The following is a 27,262-nucleotide window of genomic DNA, read 5'->3' as shown; positions in this document are numbered from 1 at the left end:
TGTTTTAAGAAGCACTTTAATGGCAGTTCATACATGCATGCAGCATTTGCTTACATTATATTTTTTGATACATTGATTCTCATACTGTTCATTATCTATATAAATCAAAGTTCTGCCATTTTAACAAAGTTCTATACATCACATTGTTTAAAACACAAAGGACTTCATTCTTTACATACAAAACACAGGCTAAATACACAGCACACGATAGCTGTTAAGTTGGGAGAGTTTAAACTCGAAGCCTCCCTATTTGTGCAGTGAATGACACATTTAAGCAAATAAATAAAAAATAAAAGCTGAAATACTGAAGTGCTCTTATTCTGTACAAATTAGCATATTTAACATTTCAGATGCCCTAGAGGGCAAGATGATTCCAAATAAAAAAAACTAGCAAACAAAACTAAAATTAAATAATGACCCCAAACCAGCTGTTGATCAATTACACAGAAAACACTGTTAATTTCTATTTGTGTTTGTGTTACAAGCACAGCTGTCTTCGTTGTTGTCTGCTCAATTATGGTGTGCCTGTTGCCTTGGTAACAATGCAGAGTGCGATGACTGACAAGCGAATGGTTTGATCCTTTAGGGAACAGATGACCATGAACTGTATCCATTTGAAAAGACACAGAAGACTATGATTTCTTTTTCTATTTCCATCCTTGAAAAGACGGTGGAAAAAACAAAGGCAGAGTTTGAACTGACACAGTTAAAGATACAGTCCATAACTACTAACACAGCACCACTTGAACCTCAAAACAAAGTATTAAAGTTGTTTAATTTGTAGTTGCACTACAAGTAACTGCCTACAAGTAGCAGCAATCACAATTTGTGATTTTAACGTATTGGTGGATTCAGAATGCACCAATGCACGATCAAAGTCCTTTAAAAGCCCGACTTGTAGTCAAGAAGAAAGCAAATAAAACCCTAAAACTCATTCCAATCCATCCAAATGGGTTAAATTATTTAATTAAATTTGGGGAAATAGCAATCACCAATAAAGTATGTTAAACATCATCACTGAGCTTCCCGCCATCCCTTAGATACAGAAAATAAGTTATATTCCCAGCAGAATTTGATTATATCTTACATACACGGCCTTGATACAATTTTCTGATTCAGATTGTCCATCCATACGGTTCAATTAGCTGGGATGTAAACATGAATAACTTTTATACATTTTTAATTAACAAACTAAAATCTTCACTAAACATCTACTGTGTATTTGTGCTCTATTGGAGCGAATCGCTCAAGAATATTGCATTTAGACTTTCAACTGGTTTGTTATCTGCTTGATACTTGGTCAACATGCATTCAAGAGGTCAAAATGCAGTTGTTTCTTTGGGCTTGAACATGAAAATGTTCACTTAAACATTTAGTATATAGCCTCAAATATATTTCTGACCGTTTCCTGTAGGGCTGTGAAATGATTAGATCGCATCCAAAATAAAAGTTTGTGTTTATGTAATGTGTGTGTGTACTGTGTATAATTATTTTGTATATACAAATACACACACATGAATGTATATATTTAAGAAAAATGTGTTATTTATATATAAAATATTTATATATAATATAAATTACATATAAATATATATACAGTATATACACATGCAAATATTTCTTAAATATATACATGCATGTGTTTGTATTTATATATACAAAATAATTATACACAGTGCACACACATATATTATGTAAACAAACTTTTATTTTGGATGCGATTAATCATTTCACAGCCCTAAGTCCTTCAAGCTAAAGTTAACATTGCATGATCATCCAGCTGGCTGTTCCGATAATTATGAGGTCATGTTCTAAGGTTAGAGAGAGAGAGAAAGAGTGCAGGAGAGAGGACAGATGGTAGGACCACCACACTCAGAGTAAGTGATGAATAGTCTCAGGCGGAGGACTCAAGCTCACTGCGTTGATGAGCCGATCTCTAACCGACATTGCTCCACGGGGTCAAAACTCTCATTAAATTTCACCGTCAAGGCTTTAATTTAAGACGTACGATCTAAAATTCAAAAGTTTCTGGTTTTGTCTCTTTGAGACTTTGTAGTTACGCAGCCCTTCTTTTAAAACACAGGAGCCATGTTATATTAGTGCAGACAGACATCGACATGCTACATTAGTTGTGATAATTCTGTTCTCTGAAACCTACACTCTAACGCTTACTTCATGTTTTTTTTTTTTTGATTCCTCTATTGTCGTTTTTCCTGTCTCAGTCTGACCACTCGTTTTCATCCAGCTCAGAGTCTTCGTCGGATTCGCTGTACTCCACGGCGATGCGACGCGATAAAATAGTGGCCACGTCGTTTCCAATTGGCTCCTTCTTCGCTTCCTGCTCCCGCTGTTCCTGCACCTTACGCAGCTGGATCCCTATAAGACAAAAATGGAAAAGGGAGGACCAGAGAAGATGCCTGAACATTTATTCATATATAACCAAAAGGGTGAACCTCTCAAGAACTGTTCCTTCAGTGCAAGTCATTTCACTTGGCGGCCATCTTTGAAACGCCTCTCGGGCAGCTATTTAAGTCATGCAAGTACTCTTTGAATGGGGAAACATCAAATTCTACAAAGCTGTTCACCAAGCTTGCAATTGCAGTGAAATCTAACATCAACTGTCTCATACATTGTCTCTAAACACTGAAATAATGACAAAAAAAGCATTCCTTGTGTACTAAGCATTTTTCAGGCTGGACCAGCCAATGCTGGCTATGCCAACCGGAGCTTCTAAAGGCATCTGCAAAGGTGCAATGACTTTACCAATTGGCGATTGGGAAGGCGGGACTTATTCCACCATATTGCATATTTCTCCTATTCACAGTAATATGAGTGCAGTAATATTAGTGTCTTTGTAAATCTCAAGTATTTGAAATTTCACCCTAAAATAATACTAATAATAAAAAAAGATTTTAATTATGTTTTGAAAGAAGTCTTTCTTATGCTCACCAAGGCTGCATTTATTAAATCAAAAACAGTAATATTGTGAAATACTATTACAATTTAAAATAACTGTTTTCTATTTGAATACATTTTAAAATAGAATTGATTCCTATCATACAACCCTGATTTCAGCAGTCATTACTTATAACAGTACTTGTAATATTATAATCGTCTTTATATTGTCACTTTTGATCAATTTAAGGCATCCTTGCTAAAATAAAAGTATTAATTTCTTTAAAAAACTAAAACAAATGTACTGTCCCTAAATCTTTGAATGGTATAATATTATATTATATTATATTAAGAATGTATCTAATATAAAAAAACAACATGATGAGTTTTTACATTGTGACATTATTTTCATGATGCCGCCAATTCTCACTATCGAAACAAGAAAAAAAAAAAAAAAGTAGATTGTAGTCCTCTGACTTCTTCACACCCAAATCCCACTTGATGTGTGACCTCTCACCTCGTCGGATGGCTGCCAGCAGGTCGCTGCGTGCATCGCTCATTGGGATGAGAGGTACCTGGCCCTTCCTGACAACTGGTGCTTCCACAGGGGCATTGGGCATGATGTGTGAGTGAGGGTGCGAGTGGGGGTGTGTGGGTGGCCCAGGTGGAGGTGGAGGGGGGGCTGCGGGGGGAGGATGGGTTGGGGAAGGAGTGTAAGAAGCAGGGAGGGCAGGAGTCGGAGGAGAGGGGTTGTAAGTCTGGGTAAGAGATGGCATGGCACTGGCCGGGGCAGAGGAGGGGCCAGTGGGACTGTCAAAGGCAGTCTGGGCGGAAGGAATGAGAGGTGGAGGTGGAGGAGGAGCAGGAGGAATGAAATACTCTCGATGCTGAGACTGCTGACCACTGAGATACAAACAGAGATAGAAATTGTTCAGGCAAACTACTTTACTCAAGAGATGAGCTTTAAGCTTGAAGCACACTACAAGATGGAAACTCATTGCCTTTTTATGTTATTCATTTGAGCATGCTTTTTTGGCTAATACAAAAAATACATGTTATGCTGTAAAAATAAATAAATAAATAAATAAATAAATGAATAAATAAATAAGCTCTTGCATCAGTATTGTTATCGTTAACTAAAACTGAAATTATAAAAAAAAAAATTGTTTACTGGAATAAAGATGAGGGAAAAAAAAGAAATTCACTGAAAAAACTTGTACTACAAGTACTAAAAAATGTAAAAAAAAAAAAAAATCTATCAATACTAGATACAAATGTGGAAACCTCAAAAGCTAATAAAATAAAAATAAATAATATCCTAAATAACAAACAAACAAACTAAAATTAAAATTAAAACAGTGCTTGGCCACAGACATGATGCTAGCTAAATTTTACACATGATTGTATATGTATTTTTTACATTCTTCAGACTCTAAACAAAAATATGAATGAAATAGCATTTAGACCAGGGTTTTGCAACCCCTAGTGGTTCATATGATGGAACTGCAGGGGATTCATGAGAGAGTAAAATAAATGCATTAAATAACTGAATAAAATAAATAAATTATGTATAATTAAAATGTTATGTTTCACGTAAATAATTTAGATCATAAGGGTTCCGCTTATTTAAAAAAAGTTAGGAAACTCTGCTTTAAACACTTTTTAAACAGGAGATACTGTATTAAGAGAAGCCAAAGAATAACAGACCTGTAGTCTTTAGCCTGCAGGGGGCGTGGCCCATTGAGAGCGGGGTCTGTGACTGGTTGTCCATGGGAGGTCTGAACCCTGCCGATGGTCTGTCTCCCAGGTGGAGCGGAGGAGGAAGGGGCCGGCCGGTAACCGCGGTCCAGGGACTGGGTCTGAACATGAGAGGGGGCCATGAGGTGCTCTTTGCCATCAGCAGCAGAGTAGGCACTGGTCACAGCCATCTGTTGAGCCGGGTGACTGGGGCTGCCTGGGTAAGAGTGCTCACCCATGTCTGAGGCAACCGACCTGATGGCGGAAAAGAGACAGGGGCGGGGAGGACATGAAGAGAAAATCATTAAATGCAATTCAAATGCTTTTGTTTCCAAACTTCAGCTCTATTGAAAGCATCTGTTACCCCTTTTCCACCAAGGCAGTGCCGGTGCCGGTTCGGAGCCGGTGCCTACTTGCGAACCAGTTCTTTGTGTTTCGACAGCCAAAGAACCGGTTCTCGGCCAGGAAAATTGGTTCCAAAGCGGCACCAACTCTTTGCTGGACTAGAACCGTTCTTTTACCACGTCATGCTTACGGCGGAGGCTGGGGGAGGGGTTATTGTCGAACTACTTCTTGACCGTAACCTCCATCTATAGTAATCCAGACCAGCAGCACAAATGTGTTCTAAACGTCTTCTTCTGACCCCAATAAAGGATCGCAATGCCAGGAGAAACATTTGCAGAAAGACGATGTAGTCCACCATTGTAATTGTTATGCTTGAAGTTGGCGCAAGCGTTTCTAGGAAAGCTAAGACGTAAGCCTATGGCAACATAGACAGTGACGTAACGACGTCGTTCGCTGGGCTCTCTAGTCAGTGGAAAAACAAACAGGTTCTGAGAAGGTTCGCAAGTTGAACCAACTTTGAACGAGCACCAGTTCCGAACCAGTTCTTTTTTGGTGGAAAAGGGGTATGTGTGGCATTCTGTTGTTTATTACCACAAATAATCATGTTGATTATTAATGTTGATTTTATGTTAGACTTCTTAAGTCTATGGGCAAGCCAAAGCACCAGAATAAATGTTAAAAGAGCCAAAACCAGTGTCACATGATCCTTTATCATTTTAATATGCTGATTTGGCGTTTAAGAAAATCAAGATTGAAAACAGTTGTGCTGCTTAATATTTTAGACACTTTGATAATTCTTTTTTTTCAGGATTCTTTGCTAAATAGGAAGTTCAAAAGAACAGCATTTATTTGAAATAGAAATGTGTCGTTCCTTGATGAATAAAATAAAAGTATATATATATATATATATATATATATATATATATATAAAAAAAAAAAAATCTTACTGACACCAAACTTTCAAATGGTACATTAAAATGTCCCATTCTTCCCTTTCTTCACACCGATAAAACAATGAAAAGCACAATTCATCTAAAGCACACACTACATACAAAACATACATTTAATATATGAAACATGTTCACGCAGAGACTCAAACAAATATCAATGAATCATTTTAAAAAAAAGACAGTTTAAAACGGGCACTTTGGCTGGCGCGCTGAACCAGAGACGGAAGCACTCACCTGTCATGAATCACAACTGTTCAGTGTTTTCAACCATATCAAGTTTATTATTACTTTATGTATTTTAAAAACAAACTGCTCAGGTGTCTCTATAAATGCAAACAGATGTTGGTAGCTCAAAGAGTCAACAGATGGCAGTACTGAGTTATGCTGAACTGCAGCCCACTTTAATGATCATGTAGGCTATTGATGAAAGAGTCAAAGTGAAAGAGACCATTAACCTGTTGTCCGGTGAGAGGGAGCCTTCAGAAGACATGCCATGGTAAGGAGAAGGTGTGAAGCGGGCATCTGGGCGGAACTCCTTATCATACGCCATTACGTTCCACTCCTGTCTGCGATTTCGAGCCTTACGAACCTTTTTCACCTCACGACTGGGGTCCTCAACCTGCTTCTGCTGCTCCTGAGTTAGTGTGAGAGAGAGAGAGAGAGAGAGAGAGAAAGATCAAACAAGAGTGAGTGAGAAAGAAAGGCTAATGTTGCAGAAAGCCCAGGGTTTCATCACAAATCACATTTGGTGAAAGAGTTTTAGATTGTCAAGCAAGCAAAGTAGTGTCCACATCTTTCACTGAAAATGCTGTGAAGAAAGTTTTCTACATAATTCAGGGAATGCATTAAACATACACACGCACTCAGTAGAAAAGCAAGTGAAGAGACCGTAGGGAAAGAAAGTGGATGCATAAAAAGGAGTCAGCAGTGAGGGATTGACAGAAATGCAGGTCTCTTACGGAGGACAGGAGGGGGCTTCTGAGTAGGGCCTGCCTGGAGTGGGACTTAGTCTGGTCTGAGTGAGTCTGGCCTGAGCCGCTGGTCTGGAGAGAAGGGGCAGATTCTGGGGGGGTTAGAGCTCTCATTCATGCACACATAAAGACACGTCCACTGACGTGTTTCTTTCTGCTCTCTTCTTTGCATATAAACACACTGGCTTCTGGTTTGTAGAGAGGAAATGAATCTGAGAAACTGGTTTTACCAGGGGCCTGAAAGTGCCATGGAATGAAAGGTAGGTTGTCTGATGTGCTAAGCATTATTCCACCTCTTGTTGACAAGTTAAAGTCAATCTTAACCATGTTAGTAACATGTACAACAACATTTATTTTAGTACAAACTTGGTACCAAAGTTGCAGTATTTTTGACATCCCAAATGCAGCACATTGTGGAAAAAGCAGATAGTGAAACAGGACACAAAGCGCACATAGTAGACACACACCTTCTGTCTCCTCTTTTCTTTTCTCTTGTCCTCTGTGGCTTGCAGCATTTTCTCCCTCCAGAGGATAAAGAAGTAGGAGGGATCCGTGTAGAACTTCAGTGCATCCTTCTTATCATCTCTATATAAAGAAAGAACATATGATGGTTGTAGAAGTATTGTATTGAATGGGAGAAATGGTTTAAACAAACTCATTTGCTAAAACAAATGGGTCTTTCAGACACCACTTGAGATTGAGAACATTCTAGGAGAGTGAACTTGATGAGCAGCAGGTGATTTATCATTTTGTCACACTACACCAGAGATGCACAAACCAGGGACACAATCTAATCTGTGCTAATCTGTCAAAATGACCCGAAAATATACTTGCACTTCCATAATAACATAAAACATCTCTAATGTTGTGTTTTGCACCATTGCTTTGGACAAAGTATTTGTCAATTGAACTAAAATCTAACAGCAAATGCAGTAAACTTAATCTCTTCATGTGGTCTGAGTTTAACACGCATTTGGGAACGCAACGTATGAACGTAATATAAAATTATTATTATTATATTTAAATATTTTGGCTTTTTAAAACCACCAAGTGTGAAGGTGAAGTGGACTGAGACACTATCACAACTAAAAAGAAGGCCAGGTACAAGCCAACTTTTTTTTTTAAATTTAGTCACTGAAAATGGGTTAGAGCTCTTCATTTTGCTCCCAAAGTGCACCAGATTGATGTATTTCACTTTAAAATGTACAAAATGTTCCCCCGGGGTGGGGCATATCAAATTTTTAACATAATCAGGGCTTAAAGTGAAAAAAAATCCTGAGCCTGAACTTTCTGTGGCTCAACCAGGACTTTTACCAAGCCTGTTTTTTCTATTAACCAATTCTATGAGCAACAGCACAGTCATATTTTCAACACATTAACAACTATTGTGCCAAAATAGTACTAGGCTTACTGTGTCAAGAAAATAACAACTCCATTCTCCATATAGCGTGTGTACAAGCTACATAGCTGCCAACTTTTGAGTTTTGCTTGGAGTGAGATTTATGGCGGCGGCGGCAGGGGGGGTTTGGAGGGGATGTAATTTTTTTTATTGCATCACAATAAGTGTATTGTGATTGTCGAAACATTTTAGTAACTAAACTGAATTTTATTAGGCTTAGTGACAACATGTTACAATGTTTAGCCTAGGCTACATGGTACAATTTCTGGTTTTCAATTCAATTCAATTATTGTGATTTGATTTAATATTGACTCATTTGGATAAATATTAGGTAGGCTACACAAGATAGGCATTAATTTTTCTTAAGAAAATAACAACTCACCTAATGCTGTAAACATACTGAGAGATATATAATGCGTTTTTATTATAATAACAACTTTATTTAATGATATAAGTAAAAATATAATAAATGTGTAATATAGTACACATATTTAGCAAAATACTCTCTATAGCTCTTTTTTTCTAGCCAACTACCGTGCTATAGCCTATATTATGGTCATCAAATGGCTTTCCTGAGGTAAATGTAATGTGACATAATTGTTCTCCAGCTGTTTTATTGACCCCTTTGTTTGATTGATTGGTCGATATTATGTATGAGGAATATACATTTCGGTAAGTTGTACTGTATCTTTCAACATTGTTCATTCGTGTTTATTTACTAGCTAGAGATGATCGGTTCACCTGCCGCTAGGGATCTGTCGTGTCCACTGATCTATATAATGTCATTCTATATAGATAAGTGGTCGCGTCACATTTACAAGCGCCAAAACGGTATTTATTGTTTGAATTTCGTAATAAAAGTGACAGAGTCTGAGAGCTGAGATTTTTTTATATCATAAGTAACCTGCTCTGTCTAGTCTGTCGGTCTCCGTGTCCTCTTTGCTTCGTGATTTTTCTGTGCGTGAGAAAATTGATGTGTGTCGTGAGAGCGTGTGAAGTGTCAATTGCGTGTGTCTCATGGTGAATGCGTGAGAGTTGGCAGCTCTGAAGCTAACTGCGAACTGGTTCCTGCACAAGATCCGCCCTCCTCTCTAGCAATTGGTTAAGACAACCTAATATCATGCTCCCATTGGCTGTGACAGCTGTGCGCGCTGACTCTTGAATCAAGGTGGTAGGTTGAAGGGGACCGGTGTGTTATTCAAGTCAGATTAGGGCCTGTTCACATATCGCGTCTTTTGCGCACTCAAGTTCGTTATTTCAAATGTAGCCGCGCGGTATGCACGCTCAGAATGGAATCGACGCGCTAGTTTTTTACAAGCGCGTCCGCACCGAAAGTGCCTCCGACTGTAATTTGCAGCCTGATAAATAAATTTTGCCTGCGCCGGATGCCGGACCTGCCCTCAAGCCGGAAATCCGGCCCCCGGCCGGAGTACTTTAAGCCCTGCATAATATACAGTAGTTGGATATAATGCAATATTTTCTTTCTGCCCACTGGCCTCAATCAAGTTTGATTTTTGGCCCTTTGTAATAAAAAGCTTGGCCATCTCCACAGTACATCATTACTTGTATGAAAAAAAAAAAAGAAAGAAGCTGAGCTAAAGCTACAGTGTGCCACAGAAGATGCACTGTCGCTACTGTTGATATTAAACACCATGTAATGTGTCTCATGGCGGAATGTCTGCTGGAAGTGAGGATGATGATGTCACCTGTAAGGGCTGAGTATATTGAGAGGGGGAGGTTTGTCTCCACGGTGGTAGAGCTCCAGTACAGGATTAGGGATGGAGTTCCTGGAAACCACCTGTTGGTCCTGAATGGTGGAGCTCTTGAAGGCCTTTCTCATGTTGATATCTTGCAGAGAGACTAAAGATGGGGGACAGAGGTAGAGTTCAGGTTTTATGCATTTATTTCTTCATTGAGAGACTGTCTAAGATATTAAGATTTTACACAATGAAGAACCAATGAAACAAGACAAAATACACTTATATGAAGGCAAGACAGATCAAAGTAAGGCTAATGGTTCATCCTCACCATAATGAATGACAAACTACTATACACGAGCACCAGAACCAGAAAGGAACCGTCACCTCTGTAATGACCACTCGGCTAAGTGCAGTGGGCCACAAAACAGCCAGTTAACTGCCACTCATTGACGACTGGATATTGATAAGCCAATAATTACGCCCATTACCCAAGATCGGTTTAATGTTTACTATTATGGTGATTAAAGTTGTGGTTTGACTAAGACAAGCTGTCATCAGCGTAAAGAGTAAAGGGCCTTAAAGCAGAGCTGTGTAAAATCCCTACTTAAGTCACTTAAGGAGAGGACAGAGCTATCCAGGAGACAGCAGATGGTCATTCTCCTATTCACATGCTCTGCTTCTCACCCTGGACTAATCTGGAATGGCACAGACAAATATGAGATCAGATTTAAGAGTGACATCATTGCATTGACTGCCTTGGAGAATGTGGAGCTTCACCAGTGACTTAAGATGTTCTGTATATCGCCACTACCCAAATCAAAACCAAGGTAAGGATCTATACACTGTGTGTGGGATATGGAAAAAGGGACTAATATTTCGAATTCAACCCTCAAATCTCAGTGTACACATTAAAACTGGGACATCACAGTGGGTCACAAAATGTGATAACTAATGACAAGTGTTTACATTTTTTAATTAATGATAATATTGATAATCTAAAATCTAAATTTTAATTATATATAAAAATAAGTAAATATGTACAAATTTAAATGGCCTTTTTATCAACAGTATCAACTGTTTTATCAACAGTATCAACAACATACTATGACTAAAATTATTTTATACAAATTATGTTTTTGCACAGAAAGCAGTGCACAGCAGTGGAAAAGAGCTATTTAGATAGTGCCATTGTGTGGAAATTAATGTCTTGGCTCTGGTCCAAAACTAAATAATTATTAGGATCTTCTACATTAGTCTTGGGGTAGTCTGTCACTGAGGGGGCGGGGCTTGTTTTGATGTAAAGAATGATAGACTGCCTCAATCACCCTCTAATTATGTATGCCACAGGAGAACACTCGGAATATGAAAGCACTGGCTGTGCCTCAGGGGCCACTGTACTACTTTATTGAACATTAATAATTCAAGGCGGAGCATATACTGGCTGATCTGATGGCAGGAATGGGGTATATAAGGTCAAACCAGGGACAACTTATAAAACAAGGTGTTTCTGCTTTTCTGCTGTTACTATGAGTTATGAGCCCCATTTTTCACCCTTGTTTGAAATCGGTTCGGAAGGGGGGTGGGGGTTTCCCCCTCGGCTAAAATTGTGGGGCACCGCCACCTTTCGCCCAGCTAGCGACAGCCCTGGATGCAACTCTCAGTGCATGTATGTTATATATATTTTAAATTGATGCTTATTCATTTGAAGTTTATTAATTTAGATTTTTGTCATTTGTATTCTTTTATTTTTTTAAATGTATATACAGTTTTTCTTCATTTTTATTTCAAGTTTTAGTTATTTTATTAATCAAGATAAACTAAATGAAAATGAGAAATGTTTTGGCAAATAGCTGAAACAAAATAAGTTTGAGTTTTAATTTCAGTTATTTTAGGTTTATTTCATTTCAATTAACAAAAATGCTTTTTTATTAATTGCTTTAATGGTAACACTTTACAATAAAGGTTCATTTGTTAACATTAACTACATTATTTAACACAAACTAACAATCCTTCTACAGCATTTATTTAAATTAGTTGATGCTAATCTCAGCATTTACTAATACATCTGTAATTTCAAAAGTTGTATCTTTTAACATTAGTTAATGCACTGTTAACTAACATGAACAAGGTTAATAAATGTTGTAAAAATATTTTGTTCATTGTAAGTTCATGCTAGTTAATGCATTAACTAATGTTAAGAAATGAGACCTTATTGTAAAGTGTTACCGCTTTAGATTTAATCAACTATAATAATCCTGGCAGTTAGACATTAATATCCAATGATGTACTTATAACATAGAGCTTTCCACATCACATACTGACTACAGGCCTTATTTTATTCATTTCAGATTTCTTCATCTATCTCTTTGTTCAATTTTTTTATTTCCATCTCTAAATACCTGTTTTGTCCTTGTACACAGACTGTTGGAGTGCAAAAGAAACTCGGTTTTAAGTGTGGATGGCTGGTTATAAATTAATAATTAGAACGAACGTTAAGGGAGGGGATGGGGTGACATTTTTGGATCAGACACAACCATGAATGCCAGCAAACCCCATCACCCTTTCTGCTAGCACAACCACACACACACACACAACCACACACTTCTGTCTCCTTCACAACCCTTCATTCTGCATGCAGCACACATAAAACCCCAGATCAGCATCAGGTCAGACAGACACACACATTAGAGAGCTATAAACACACACACACGGTCCAGAAACTGCATGGTGTGCATTCCCAGCAGGCCTTGGCTCTCAGCGCGGGTGTGGTTGAGGATGTGATAATGGATCGCTCGGACTTTAAAAGAAACGTCGATGTTTCTTCTCCCTAAACGAGGGGTCACAGGGGAGCTGGAACATATTAAACCCTCTTTATCGGATCTCCAGTTATCGATCACAGCTGGGCAGAATGTTTTAAATAGACGAGGACATCGTTAGAACATGTAACGCGGCCCTGATCTAGATTTTACATACGGGCAGGGTGTTTACAGATAAAAAAAAAATTATGTGATGGGCATCAAAACACATAGCCTGACATCAGAGAGATGTGCTGAGCGCTGCTATCCGTTTCATTTATTGAGACAAAAGACAGTACCACCAGACACTGGATTCTTCTATTCCACAGAAAGAAGAACAAAAGAAAGAGATGAGAGGAGTAGAGGGAGGAGTAAAGTGATACAGTTTGATTTCTCTCTCTTTCATGGCAGAGAAAGCTGGGTCATCCCTCTAACTACAGGCTAAAAGAAGACCATTATAGAGGACAGCACTTGAAGGCAAACATGCTCTTTCTCAGCCTCTCTCCAGCTGCTACCTGCTACAGCTGAAAGCTTGATAAGATCTGGAGATGACGTAGAGATAAAGCTTAATGCTTGATGTTACCCTCTTCCACGGTGGAGTCCAGCTGAGTGACTTTGATAGCCAGCAGGTCCACTCTCTCCTGCAGGTTATTCATACGCATGTAGAAACTGTTGGCTTCATTAAACAGCTCTCCAAAGATGTCCTCTGCGTGACGACCTTCAAGACAAATGCAGACAGAAGAGAATGGCATGCTGAAAAGATCAAATGAATTTTCACACTGGCTTTGTGTTGGTCTTGCTAGTGGACCAGCAAAACTTGTTCAAGCTGGTGGACCAGAATGGTGTCTACAGATTAAGCAGGTTTACAGGATGATAAAAACTAGATAAAGACCCTGGTTAGGAAACAATTTGCTTGTGGCATGCATCTCGGTTTAATCTAGGGATATGCGCATCCAATAATTTAACTTATCGTTTAAACAGAAGATTTGTAACAGACTAGTCGACTAGTCCACAAGTAAGAAACCCTCTGAAGCCTTGTGTATATGATCCATTTGAGCACTTAATCTATTAATCAAACAGTCAAATCCCATAATAAATGCCCCTAAACGCTGCACACTTGGCTTATTCTAATTCAGATTTTTTCAGAGATGAAGTGAATATGCGATGGGCATTTCCTTGCTTCGGCTATCACACCTATAGCCTACGTGCGTGTCCTGAATACGGTTATGCATGGCTCTGGTGGAATTATGCCAGTTTGAAATGGCACAGCTTACATAAACTTTTCTGTTTTATTTCGAATTCAAAATACTCCCGCACCTCATTTGTCTTATGAGCGGTAATTTCTGTGCTCTCCATGACTGACACGAAGAAAACGCATCTGAGGTAAAATTAAAAGATTAGGCCCTACCTCTTAAGGTATTCTTTTTCCAAGTGTTATATTTTAATGTGCTATTTAAAATGCTTTTAAATATAAATGTAACAAAGTTCAAGGCGCAGGGAAGAATGGGGAACCGGTAAACAATAAACGGAGGTTTTAAAATAAAAAAAAATGTTAGGTTAATTGCGTAACCCCGGTTCTCTGAGAACTGAGCGATATATCTCACTATGGGAACGGACCAATTACACTATGGAAGTGTATGGAAGGACCAATTACACCACGTCACGTCTGACGGACCAATAACAGCTCATGACAAGGAGCCCACCCCCTCTCTATATATACAGCTGTGATCCCCGAAACAGCATTCTAAGCATGCTCTTCTCCTGTGTCATGCGAGTAGGGAAGCTTGGTGAGATAACTTGCTCTGTTCTCAGAGAACCGGGGTTACTCAAGTAACCTTATGTTCTCTTTCAAACAATCGCTCGGTATCTCACTATGGGAATGATATAGCCAACTCCCGTAACACATCTTCCACCAAACATCCCCTTGAACAATGCCCATGAGGTAGCCACCTCTACCCCTAGAATGAGCCCTTAAGCCGGGCGGGGAATGAAGACCCATAGAAGTATAGTATATTAATATAAAACACTCTCCAGAGTGAGTTAAAGCACGAGTTAAAGCATTCAGAACCGTGGACAAGTCCCATGACTGGACCAGCCGCTTTGACACTGGTCTCAAACGCTTCACTCCCTTCATAAAACGCCATGTAAGAACTGAAGCTCCCTGAAGGAGCTGGACGATTTCTACCGGCCAATGAGGGGCTATCAGAAGAAGAGATAATCAGTTTTCTCTTAGTCAGTCTAGGGTGGGAGAAATTAGACTCAGCGGTGGGAATGCATATAGCAACACGTTCGGCCACGGGAGTGCCAGCACATCCACACCCAAAGGCGCATTTTGGTCCCGAGAGAGAAATACAGCAGACAATGTTTTGTATACAGTGCTTGGCTATAATGGCAGTCTGGTTGAATGATTGTTTTCCTGACTTTTCAGTAGGGTGAGAGTCTCCGACATTGTGAGATAACACAAATGGGACTTATTTCAACAGATAACATTATTATATAAAAGAACAAACAACTCAACAAGAAAGAAATGAAAAGCAGGGTGAAACTCACTCAAGCTGCCCAGTTGTTTGATGATGGCCGCCAGGGTGCTGTTGGTGACACACTCCAGCTCACTGGGAACTCCATCAGGCAGAGCTCCTCGACAGAGGTGCTTGGGCTCAATGCTCCTCTTCACCAGCGGCATGACTGACTACTGCTGAGACAGAGAAACAGAGAGACCTGTTAAGGCACAAACCAACCACCTAATGAACTCAAACACCAAATGAGAATCATTTGAGTCATTTCCAGAGCTATAAAATAAACATCCATTTAAACGGAGCCCTCAGACAAAATTGTTGAAAAATGAATAACTATAAAATAGCTATAAAATAAACATAAATTTAAATCCTTCCTCACTGCCAATTCAAAAATATTAAAGTCTTTTAAGCGTGTTGTGCTGAAAAATCATTCACCTGTAGTTAATACAGGCATCTGACATACTGCTTATGTTTACAGACCACCAAAGACCACAGAAAAACACAAATAAAGACAGTCACAGGCATTACACACACTGATACAGGCACAATGGTTCAGTGACCTGGGCATGCAGACAACATCGCCTGGCAACAAAAGCGGACTAGTATGCTGCTAATGAGACATGAAAAAGAGTGCTGTTATAGCCCTGTGGGACAGCAGACATGTGTGTGAGTGCTCCTGCTTTCTTGTGTGTCTAGTTATTATTTCGGTCTGAAAGTGAATGGAAAAACATCTATATACTAAATACCAATAAAGTAATTGAACTACACTACCATTCAAAAGTTTGGTCTGTATTTTTTTTAAATAAAAAAAGTAATACTATTTTAAATGCAGTTCTTTTGAACTGCATTTATTAATCAAATTATCTTAAAAACAAAACAAAAAAAAACTTCACGGTTTTCACAAAAATATTACGTAGCGCAATAGTTTTCAACCAGTTTTTGTGATAATAAGAAATGATTCCTGAAGGACCATGTGACACTGAATAATGGATAAATGGCTGCTAAAAAATAAAGAAATAACAGAAATAGCCATTACAGAAATAACTTGAAATTTAAAATAGTAACCTGATATTTTAAATTGTAATAATAATCATTTATAATATTACTGTTTTTTTTCTCTGTGCCCCAAACCCCACCCCACCTCTGACTACCAAATAATATTATAGAAAGAAAGATTCATTGGAAAAATAAAGGCAGAGCACTGACCGCTATTAACGCACTTGGATGCCTTTGCGACGGTTGTTTTTCTACTCAATTCTCTGCCCGTTTCGTAAACAGACGGAACGATAATTTAGGGGATTCAAACTTTACAGTGTGTACGTGGCCAATAACTGCAGCAAGAGCTCTTTTAGTCTTATCAATCACAGAGGTTGTGAGTTCTTTTTTTTCATTTGATTCTGCTCTTTCAATGTGAAGCAGACACTGCGGTACTGTGATCTGGTCACCCAATTTAATGAACAACATCCCATGAATTATTCCACTGGAATACACCTGAAATCTATTGTTTCTCTTCCCAAATCCTAACTCCTAGTCTCTATCTCTCCACAAGGACACTTTAAAATTGTATTTTCTCCCCTATTCTTCACTTCTAATCCCTATTAGCATCTTTTCCTGTGGTAATGTTTATTAATTAGCCTAGAGAAAAGCAATAGACCAGACACTGTATATTTTATCAGTCAATAATGGAAATGTGAAAATTTTGAATTTTGCTCAGCTGATCATCAAGTGCTGGCCTGATCTCTTTTATACACACCATCATAACAATTACACACCAGTTCAATAACAGATTACACTGCACTGAAATATTCACACTCTTTTTCAGTCTGTCTTCTCTGAGTCTGCTCATGAATAAAGCAGTAGAGATGAGTGAGACCATAGAGAGACAGGGCTGTAATCCTAACTCCCTCGAGCGCTCGGCAGGACTGTGTGAAGTGTAGAAGTAATAAAAGGATGGGTTAATGGAAAGACAGAGAGAGAGAGAGAGAGAGAATAAGATAATATCTGTCTATGTGTTTTAGGGGAATGAAAGGACACATCTGACTGAAAAATACTCAGAAGCAGGACAGTTCATCATGGCTGTCTCTAAAAACCTTGTGAGCTCTCAATCTACATTTACATTTATGCATTCAGCAGACGTGTTTTTCCAGTGATTTTGACCTTCAAAAAATTCATGATATGCATTTTATCAGTATGTCCCTGGGAATCAAATCCATGACATAGGCGTTGCTGGTGCCTGGCAGTTGAGCTACAGGAATGTTACCTACCAAGACAGTTTTAGTTTGCTGCTGACTCGGGACATACAAAATGCTGTTTAGATTGGCAGATCTCTAAGATCGGAAACACAGTCACTGATACCAACGCCATATCCTAACCTGCCATGATGGATATCAAGTTTTCATCGAAATTGCTGCGCAACTTGATGCAATCTCAGCCAATCAGAAAAAGTAAAAAAAAAAAAAAAAAAATACAATTAAATGGATTTTGAATGAATTCTCAATTTTCAATTCAGGGAATTCTTATACTTACAAAAAAAATACAATTACAAACAGGTGTTCCAACTCTCTCACTTCTCTCTCATTATCTTCTCTCTTCACGTAATTTAGGGTTTTATTTAACTAAAACCAAAAGCATAAAAAAGCTTTTTTTGTTACTTAAAATAAAATAAATGTTAAAATATAAAAACTTATTTTATTTCAGCTAGTTGCCAAATCAACATTTCCATTTAGTTTAACTTGTAATGAAATCAAATCAGTACAGGGTTGGAGGTCTATAGTATAATATTAAAATAATATTAAAAACTTGAACCGTTAAACACAAACTGGAAAAAATGATGATGAGAATGATGACAATTATAGGAAGCACACACAGAGAGAACGTAAAGCAATGAATGAGAGAAAGAGAGAGCCAAAAAATGTGCCACCATGCCAGGAGGGGCCTTGATGATGTTGCCATGGAAACAACACTGAAATGGCTTCTGAGAAAGGATTGAATTAGAGAGAGAGAGAACGAGAGAGAGGGAGAAGAGTGAAACATGGTGCAGAGAGAATCCCTTCTATACATCTCAACAAGACATCAGAAATGCAGCAGAGCAACACCCACTCTTGTAAGCCCCTCCCTCTCTGATATATACAGACATTAGCACAGAGATCTTAAATTCACTACACACACACACACTTATTTAATGACTACCTAAGCATGTCTGAATTTCCCCATCTCTCTCTGACAGCAGGAGGGGAGAGCAGCAGAGCGAATTGTTGAGTTGCTGTAATGTGTGTGGTGGGGATGTACAGCAGAAATATGTAATATGTATATTAATATGAATATTAAGAGCAATGAGCATAAGAGGTTCACCTCATTAACCAACGCTAAACACTCATTCACAATCATCTGATTAGGAGCAGTTATAGTGCAGCAGTAGGAGTCAGACTCTGTGAGCGTGTATAGTCTCTGTTTGCATGATATTAAAGACAGAACTATCCGCTTTTGTGGATGTATGTTGTTTTTGATGTGCATCAGTGTAATTTATTAAGTTTGTATGCATGCATGATCTTCTGCTCTGTGTGAAACAGACAGCATTTATAATGGAATTAAAGGCCTAGCTCCCCCTCTCTACAGGCATGTGTTTAAAAGTCAATGTAACGCTATCAAACACTCATCTCCCACTGTGAGCCAAGTGCCTGCAGACCGCTTGCAAAATATCACACACTATATCATTAGTCACAAACACTGACGTTCATTCTCTTAACAGGTTCCAATCAAATGCAATCCATCTGCGGCTACATTTATTTGATCCACAAAATTGTGAAAATATTACTTTAACTGGTTTAATATACAGTACTGTGCAAAAGTCTTAGGCACTCTAGGCCAGTTATTTATATATTTTGCTGTAGTGTTTCAGTAGGAAATATCGGTTTACATTTCCAAACATTCATTTTGCCATTAATTGTAATAATCCAGTGACATTTTTGTATGCGCAAGGAGTCTGAAAACAGCCGGTATGATCCACACAGAGAGCTGATCTCGCCATCATTGAGTCCGTCTGTGATTACATGAAGAAACAGACAGACTAAATCCAGAAGAACTGCAACAACGTCTCCATAATGCCTGAAGAAACGGACCTGCAAAGCTACTTGAAAAACTATGTGCAAGTGTACCTGGACAAAAGCTGTTTTAAATGCAAAGGGTGCCCACACCAAATATTGATTTGATTTAGTTAATAGATAAATCAAATCTATTTATGACATTATGTTCGAAAGTCTCTTAAGAAAGTGCCTAAAAGTTTTCACAGTACTGTAGCTTTGCATTTGTCTCAGATTTTTCTGTTCCCTTCATGTAATCCCAGACGGAGTCGATGATGGTGAGATCAGATCATACCAGCTGTTGTCAGACTCCTTGCGCATACAAAAATCTCACTGGATTTTGCCACAATTAATGGCAAAATTTATGTTTGGAAATGTAAATCGATATTTCCTACTGACACACTACAACAAAAGATGCATGTAATGTATCATGTACATGTATACAGTCATGTATAGTGTATGTAATTTATTTCTGTGAAGGAAAAGCTCTCATTATAATATGCCAATTATGTGATCAAGAAACATTCCTATTATTATCATCTCACATACATGTTTGCTCACTCAGTGTATTTGTGTTTTTACAATAGGGTAATTCTGTTGCAATAGCGTACAAACAGCACAAGGAAGCTTGAATTGAATTTACATTAGACAAGTAAACAGTCAGTAATAAAATATAAATAAACTATAATTACAATTATAATTGCAAATAAATACGGTACAACAGAATAAAGATAAATGAAATCAAAGGTGCTTTAAGATTTTGGCAAAGTCTAACAGTAGTATTAAGGTAAGAAATACTACAGAATTTGAATAAAGTCATTTAAATGTAAAATAAAACTGGATAAAAGTCTTTATTATAAATATTAAATGCAGATTAATCCAATTAAAGTTACAAAGGTTATTCAGTCAAGAGCAGTTGATTTTATCTTTTCTTTTGTTGTTTAATATAACATAATTAGCAGCACAGCAGGTTTATTAGGCTGCTGTCACTTTAAGAGCGAATGCACGCATCTATTGTTACACATGCGTTTTCTTTCGCAACTGTAAACGTTCACTTAAGACATACAAACATAACCGACTGTATTTACGTGAATAAATTAACTCAATTTGGTACTCGTGGGCTGCAGAATGACTTAAATAATGTGCAATCCCTGCAATCTCGTACTGAAATTCAGGCTGTGTAACAACAGCACTATTCACCTGGAGCGAATGAAACAAGTAAGGCGGGTATATCAACTCGCTGTCGGAGAAAGGAGAAGAGAGCGAGAAAGCGCAGCTGCTATCAGTGTATCAATAGTGCGGAAAATTTGTATTGAAACGGTTTCAGATATTTTCAGTATCGATAGGCTACATATCGAAAAAACTATATTTTTGACTAGGGTGGTTTCAGACTTGGTTCGATTGCCTGGTCCGAACCTGAGTTTGATGTTTGAGAGAGACGCTGACATGCAAACATAACTATACAAACATCAACAATACCAGACTTATATCGGATATCTTTAACATTTGCGACCATAAAACTGACAAACATTGTCCAACATCAGAGTCATTGCTGCTTCCTTTCTCTTCTCCCAGCAACAGTTTTCAGGAGGAAATGATGTTTTAAATGTCAAATCAAGAGGAGCACAAACAGCAGGTCGATCTGATGAGCAGACATGTGTTTGTGCTGCTCAGATTCCAGAGCCCCTGATCCCCCCTTATCCCCTTTTCCACTGGCTTCCACAATGCTCTCTGGGAGCCATGCTGATCAACCCTCAACCAAAGCCATCAAAAAAAAAAAAAAAACCTTTAAGGAAATACGATTACATTCTGCATTCTGTTCCCTTATCCTAAATATTCAGTGCCGTTCGGAACACAGAACAAGAGTGTCATTAGTGCAGACTGAGAGGAAGTGTTGCCATGGTTTCCTTTCATGCCCCCGATTGTTGCTTGATCAAAAAAAGAGAAGAGGAGAGAAGAGCAGAAGCCAAACACTTCGACAGACAAGAGAGTTAGACAAACAGAAAGACAGAACAAAATGCACATTATTCCCTCCAAGGTCAATGACTTCAGACTAGTGTTATTTTAGTTTTATTTATATTTGACCTTCCATTATAGTTTTTATTAATAAGTTTTCATGTTTACATTTTCATGTGCTCTCGTCATTTTTTTTAAATAGTTTTATTTTAAATAAATAAATTTCTTTTCAGTTAAACTTACATTTATTTCAGTAAGTTGACTAAAGGTGGGCATACACTGTGCGAGTTCGGTTTCAATGTTACTATAGTTTCGGATAGAAAAAAAGAAAAAGTCAAAAAGACGAGTGTGCTAATGATTTGGTGAAAAGCAGAGAACAACACAGCCATTCCTTTCAACAAAAACAACAGAGTATTTGTTTGTGTGTCAGTGCATGCGCACACTGTAGGGTTGCAGCCACCGCTAATAATATTCATAGATCTAGCCTATGTGATGTGGTTGTGTATGATTTAGCAATAGGGACAGCCTATAGACCTTATGTAGCTCCGCCCCTTTTCAGCGCTGCGCTCATTGTCTTTTGACTTCCGGTCTGTATTTTCACAGCGTTTTGCGTGTTTATTAATGAACGGCTCGTTTTAAAATCTTCCCGGTCGATTTACATTTGTTAAGTCATCTGCTTTAAACATTACTGTCCTCATGATAACTTTCGTTAACTTTACATTAAGTAAATCCACTTAAAAAGCGAATTACTCCTGGACAGAAATGCCATATAAATATACAGAGCGACCGCAAAACGGAAGTTAAAAGACAATATTCCAAAGATGGCGGCGCCCTTGTTTCTCTGGTGCATAAGGTCTATAACATTGGTCAAAATTGGGCCAACTCCCCACATTTTTTAAACATAAATATGATAAAATTGACACCCTCTGGAGTCTGGGGCATTTCTTGGGGCCCTGGAGATGCACAATGCACAAAACAGTTGAAAAAATATATATTAATGTTGAGATTTTTATTTTATTTTTTCAGAAATGATGCCAACCGAATATTTAGGCTCATAAGAAATGCAACATATATAGGCTGGCTTGGTAAAGAGCTCAAAGTGCAGGGTCCAACATTTACATGTACTCAAAACCAGGTATGCCCTAATTCAGACTGAGGAGTCTGAAAACTGAGAATAAATTTATGAAAATACATGTGCTGTATCCTAATGTTAAGCCATCATATAGCCTAATGTTAGATGAAAAAAGGATTCCTATAAAGCCCAAACTTTAGCATTAAATAAGAGTTCATTTGTTAAACTGGGATGGGCTTGAGGGTAAGCTCTCTGTTTCTCTCCCATGAACTCTTCTCACTCCGTCACACACAATTAAATGTGCTACATTCAGCACAATCGGAACAAATCAGCCAGGACACCATGTGACCTAGCTGGAGTCCCTGTGCATGAACCCCTGGCTGGATAAGGCTTTGGAGCAAAAGGGGTCACTCCCTGGAGCCAGTGCTTTGAGGACTGCTCTGATCTGTGACCTGCTTTGTATCTCCAGATTTATTAGGACATGGATGGATCCCTACATCTGAGTAAAGGGGGCAGGCTAACAGGAAAAATAAACTGGGGTGTTTGGAGAGAATGCGGTGGGCTAACTGGGGAGTGAAATATGGCTGTGGGCTGAATGGAGATGGATGAAACCTTCAGCCCAGAGAAGACCCAAAAGAATGATTACTTCAGTTTGATATTCAAACAAAAACTTAAAGTCGGCATGAAATGAAAATCAATGCAATTTCATCTATTTTCTTTAAAAGAATGTTGTTGTGAACGATTCATCCTTGTAGGCCTATGTGTTTCTTTTCTTTTTTCCAACTTCCATTACATAGAGACTTTAAGGGCCGGTTTCACAGACAAAGTTTAAATTAAGTCAGGATTAGGCCTAAGTTTAGGACATTTAAGTAGCCTACCTTTTATAAATGTGCCTTATAAAAAAAGATTACCGGTTTGCATCTTGAGACAAAACAATGGCACCCACTGACATATTTTAAGAAATTCCTGTTCAAGTTGCTTCCAGTTAAGCCTTGTCTGTGAAACTGAGGGTAAGGAATTTAAGGACAAATTAGGAATGTGCAAGACTAAACATTATCTAAATCAGCTAGTTGGTGGGTTGTCTAAATGACTAGTTGGCTAGGTCCCAAACGTGCTACATAATTAGGCCGATTCAGGGTCATTGCACAAAACTTGTCCAAAAACCATAGACCTCCCCAAAAAAAAAAAAAAAAAAAAAAACATTGTTCACAGCATGCAATTTGAAATCGGACAATAACCATCTTGAAATGCATTACTGAAGACAGCATATTTGTTTCAAAATTTGTTATGCTGAGTTTGTTTTTTTGTTTCTTTAAATAAATAAATTGGGTGTTTTCGATAACCAACTTGGTTGATGGACAACTAATCGACCAATCGCTCGCTTTTCACTTTAGCTTTTGAATTCGTGATCACGCATACTCTGTGTATAGAGCTGGTAAGTCCCGCCCCTTCCGTAAAACCCCGCTGGACCTCTAGGTTGAAAAATCGTCAATGCAAGTGAATGTGAGAAAATAATTATTTTCTGGTCCCGTGTGAATTGTGCCATGAATGTGAACATATGTTGTCTGTGAATTTTTTATATAATCTTTCATGTTACGAGTTTGACAGTATATGGTATGATTCTTCGGCTAGCAGTTGTGAAAAAGACATAACGAGAAAGACTACATGTCGCCTATGTGACGTCACCCCATAAAGTTGACTTAGCCGTGGTTTTCGCCAACCTCAACGATTTTGTCCTCTCCCTGAAAGAAGGCGGTGAAGTGCACCAAAGACACAGTCATGTTTAGCGGGATCCGTGAGCTAGTGTCCGTGTGCGAATGGTGGTGACTTTCCAAACGCGTCGAAAGCAGCGAAGAGTTGTAGTTCACAAAGTGCTCTCACACAAAGTCTAACCGTATCAAACTTCTACCCGCTAAATTGTAGCATTCTTCACACGAAAGATTATATAAAAAATTCACAGACAACATTTGTTCACATTCATGGCACAATTCAAACGGGACCAGAAAATAATTATTTTCTCCCATTCACTTGCATTGACGATTTTTCAACCTAGAGGTCCAGCGGGGTTAGCGAAGGGGGCGGGACTTACCAGCTCTATAAGGAGCACTGGCTGCACATTATACAAGATAAGATATTTGTCAATGACAAGATGTTGCGCAAGTTCTCCGCCACACACGGTGCAATGCGGCGCCAGGCGCGACAAAAGTGTTTTTTGCTAGTTTCAGCGGTGAGACTCTGATTGGTTTATTTCAAGTTACACCCAAAACACAGACACCCATTACTCATTAAGAGAATAGGGAAAACCCTTTTAGGCCATGCGCCGGGCACACCGACCATTTTTCCTGTCGTTAAACTAGCAAAAGTGGACTTGCGCCGTGCGCTTTAGACTTAGACTAAAGACTAAGATCTTTAAAATAGGGTCCTTTTAGTTTATAGTCTAATTGTAGTGTCCTTTGTCCAACTGAACTAAATGGTTTATATTTCTATAAAAAAGCAAAACGACGGTGCCGCAATGGGCAAGTAATGTAATCGGTGTACGGTCGAACACTGTTTAACACCGACTACCACAGCAAGTCTACAGCCTGTCTGAGATTGATGACATTATACAGAAGTGGATTGATTCACAACATCAATGATGACCACCGTGACACCCATGTAAAGTAACTACAACGACATAGCATCGATCATGCCCTACTGCTGCCTGAAATTACTGAGTAAGCATGCTGGTAAAACAGACTGTGTGTATGCATGTCTGTGTGTGTTTTTGGGTTTGCTCACAAAACCGGAAACAAATTATTTAAAGCAGCACCTACTCATATTGACAACTGAAGTGAATAAAAGAGAGAAAATGAGACAGGCACTGGTTTAGTCCAGCTGTCTAGTATCCTGATATGTAGTGTGACCTAGAAAGCCCTTTTTCGATGGGCTCAAAAGACAGGCCATGCTTGCATTTTCTTTTTTTGGTGTAGGGTAACAAAAGGCAAAGGCAAAATAGCAGCAAACAGCACTTTTACATAGGCATTGCACACAAACACATTGCACACAACAAAGCAGAGAGGTGGCCTGCTGTACAAATACAGGCAGTACAGTTCAGCTAAACAGAAACTTGAGTTGAGACTTGACTTGGACGTTAAAGACTTGTGAACATGTCCATTCAGTACATTTACCGAATTGACATCAATGCTATAGTTCAAGTAAACAGATCCATTCCGGCTCATGACAGTCACAATCAAGGGGGGCGTTTCAAAGTTGGTAAGAACGCTAGACAGTGGACACAAATCATTTACTTGGGCTAACATGATCAAATTGACACCCTCTGGAGTCTGGGGCAGTTTTGGGGGCCCTGGAGATGTTTTCACTTGTACATAATTAAAAAATAAATAAATAATAATGTTAAGATTATTTTTTATTTTAATAAATGATGCCAACCAAATATTTAGGGTCATAAGAAATGCAACATATATAGGCAACAAATGTTGGAAAAGAGCTCAAAGTGCAGGGTCCAACCAGGTAGGCCCTAATTGAGACTGAGGAGTCTGAAAACTGAGAGAATACTTAAATGAAAAGATGGACAGACTTTGGGTGGACAGAAAACAAACAAAGAAAAATGAAGATAACCCATTATTTTTGTGTTTTATAATAGTTATAATTATCATAGTTTTGTTTTTGTAGATTTATGCAAGAAATATCACTCACGTTACACATACACATACATATTCTGGAGACAGCAAGCCCTTAGGCAAACTAGATCGACCTATTATAAATTATGTAAACAAAAATATGGATGTAACAGTTATACCGTCGCAGTTCCTGTCTCAATTGACAACATATTTTATTTGTTAGTACCACATGATTTCTCGCCAAAGCAAATAATAATAAAATGCCCACTCCATGTTACGAATATTTTCACGGTATCACATTAATCCTCGTTACAGCAATAACACACATAACAAAACACACCACAGCCTTTTTACGCGATCAAAACAGAGCACTTGCGCGCGATGTTAGCGTTAGCAGCTCAGCTTTGTCCAAGCCCATGAGAGATGCAAAACCGATTAAAAGACCGTTTACCTGTGTATATCAAGCACTGGCGCGGCGTCTCTATGATTTCGGTCCGTATGTCTCTCTCCCACTGTATTGTTACATCGCATGCGTCGCTCAACTGCTATTATCTGCAACGGCTAATATGAATAACGGTGCGCGAAACAGGTTCAGTTGTTTGTAAATCTCGGAACGATGCACCCAGCGTGCGCGTTTCCTTGACAGCGTCGAGTCTTCAGCTAGAGCAAGATAAACGCTGCCCTGCGCGCATGCGCAGACTCTAGCCTTGACCACCTCCCACCAAAATAAGGACCGACTGGAGCAGCAGAGGAAGAAAAAAAATAGCACTTTACCTCAGAAATCTTTACAAAATAACAGTGAGGACGGTCCAATAAGACTACATTGCGTAGTTCCATTATGTACTGTCGTCTGATAAATGCCAGTTACGGTTGAACCCATTATATGATGATTATAAGCACAAACAGGTAAAGACAAATTAATGGGCTTTTCTAAACAGAAAAGTCCCCACTGCGGGGATGTTAGGAATATATTTTTGTAAATTACTGTGTAAATTCAAATTGTGAAAATTTGAGCTCAGAGTAGGCCTATGCATAATTTGTTTCTTATTCCGTACATTTGTATTTCTATCAGTAGATGGCAGCACCGTTAAGTATATATATATATATATATATATATATACAGTATATATATATATATATATATATATATATATATGTGTGTGTGTGTGTGTGTGTGTATACATATTTATTACAAAGACGTACATTTTCTGTAAAATATTTGAGAAG

At 38.4% G+C, this 27,262-nt stretch overlaps 1 protein-coding gene across 4 annotated transcripts; it reads right to left on the bottom strand.

Annotated features, from left to right (window-relative positions):
* Nucleotides 1–26,780, bottom strand: LOC311288259 (actin-binding protein WASF3). 4 transcript variants are annotated; one of them, XM_084405574.1, is made up of 11 exons: nucleotides 26,487–26,780; nucleotides 15,343–15,484; nucleotides 13,376–13,510; nucleotides 10,004–10,157; nucleotides 7,366–7,483; nucleotides 6,887–6,970; nucleotides 6,383–6,561; nucleotides 4,603–4,887; nucleotides 3,413–3,798; nucleotides 2,173–2,376; nucleotides 1–658 (listed from the first exon to the last, which is right to left on the bottom strand). In XM_084405574.1, the coding sequence occupies exons 2-10, from the start codon at nucleotides 15,473–15,475 to the stop codon at nucleotides 2,219–2,221; spliced, it is 1,632 nt and encodes a 543-aa protein (XP_084261700.1). In that variant the 5' UTR covers nucleotides 15,476–15,484; nucleotides 26,487–26,780; the 3' UTR covers nucleotides 1–658; nucleotides 2,173–2,218. The 4 variants fall into 4 exon arrangements, with proteins under 4 accessions (XP_084261700.1, XP_084261702.1, XP_084261703.1 ...); XM_084405576.1 differs by having other exon boundaries at nucleotides 15,343–15,487; nucleotides 26,487–26,682; XM_084405577.1 differs by lacking the exon at nucleotides 6,887–6,970 and having other exon boundaries at nucleotides 26,487–26,702.
* Between the last annotated feature and the right edge of the window lie 482 nt (nucleotides 26,781–27,262).

The sequence above is a fragment of the Rutilus rutilus genome, assembly GCF_951802725.1.
Source record: "Rutilus rutilus genome assembly, chromosome: 3".
Taxonomy (NCBI): domain Eukaryota; kingdom Metazoa; phylum Chordata; class Actinopteri; order Cypriniformes; family Leuciscidae; genus Rutilus; species Rutilus rutilus.
The sequence above is the reverse complement of the archived record's forward strand: the minus strand, read 5'-3'. Positions and strand labels throughout refer to the sequence as shown.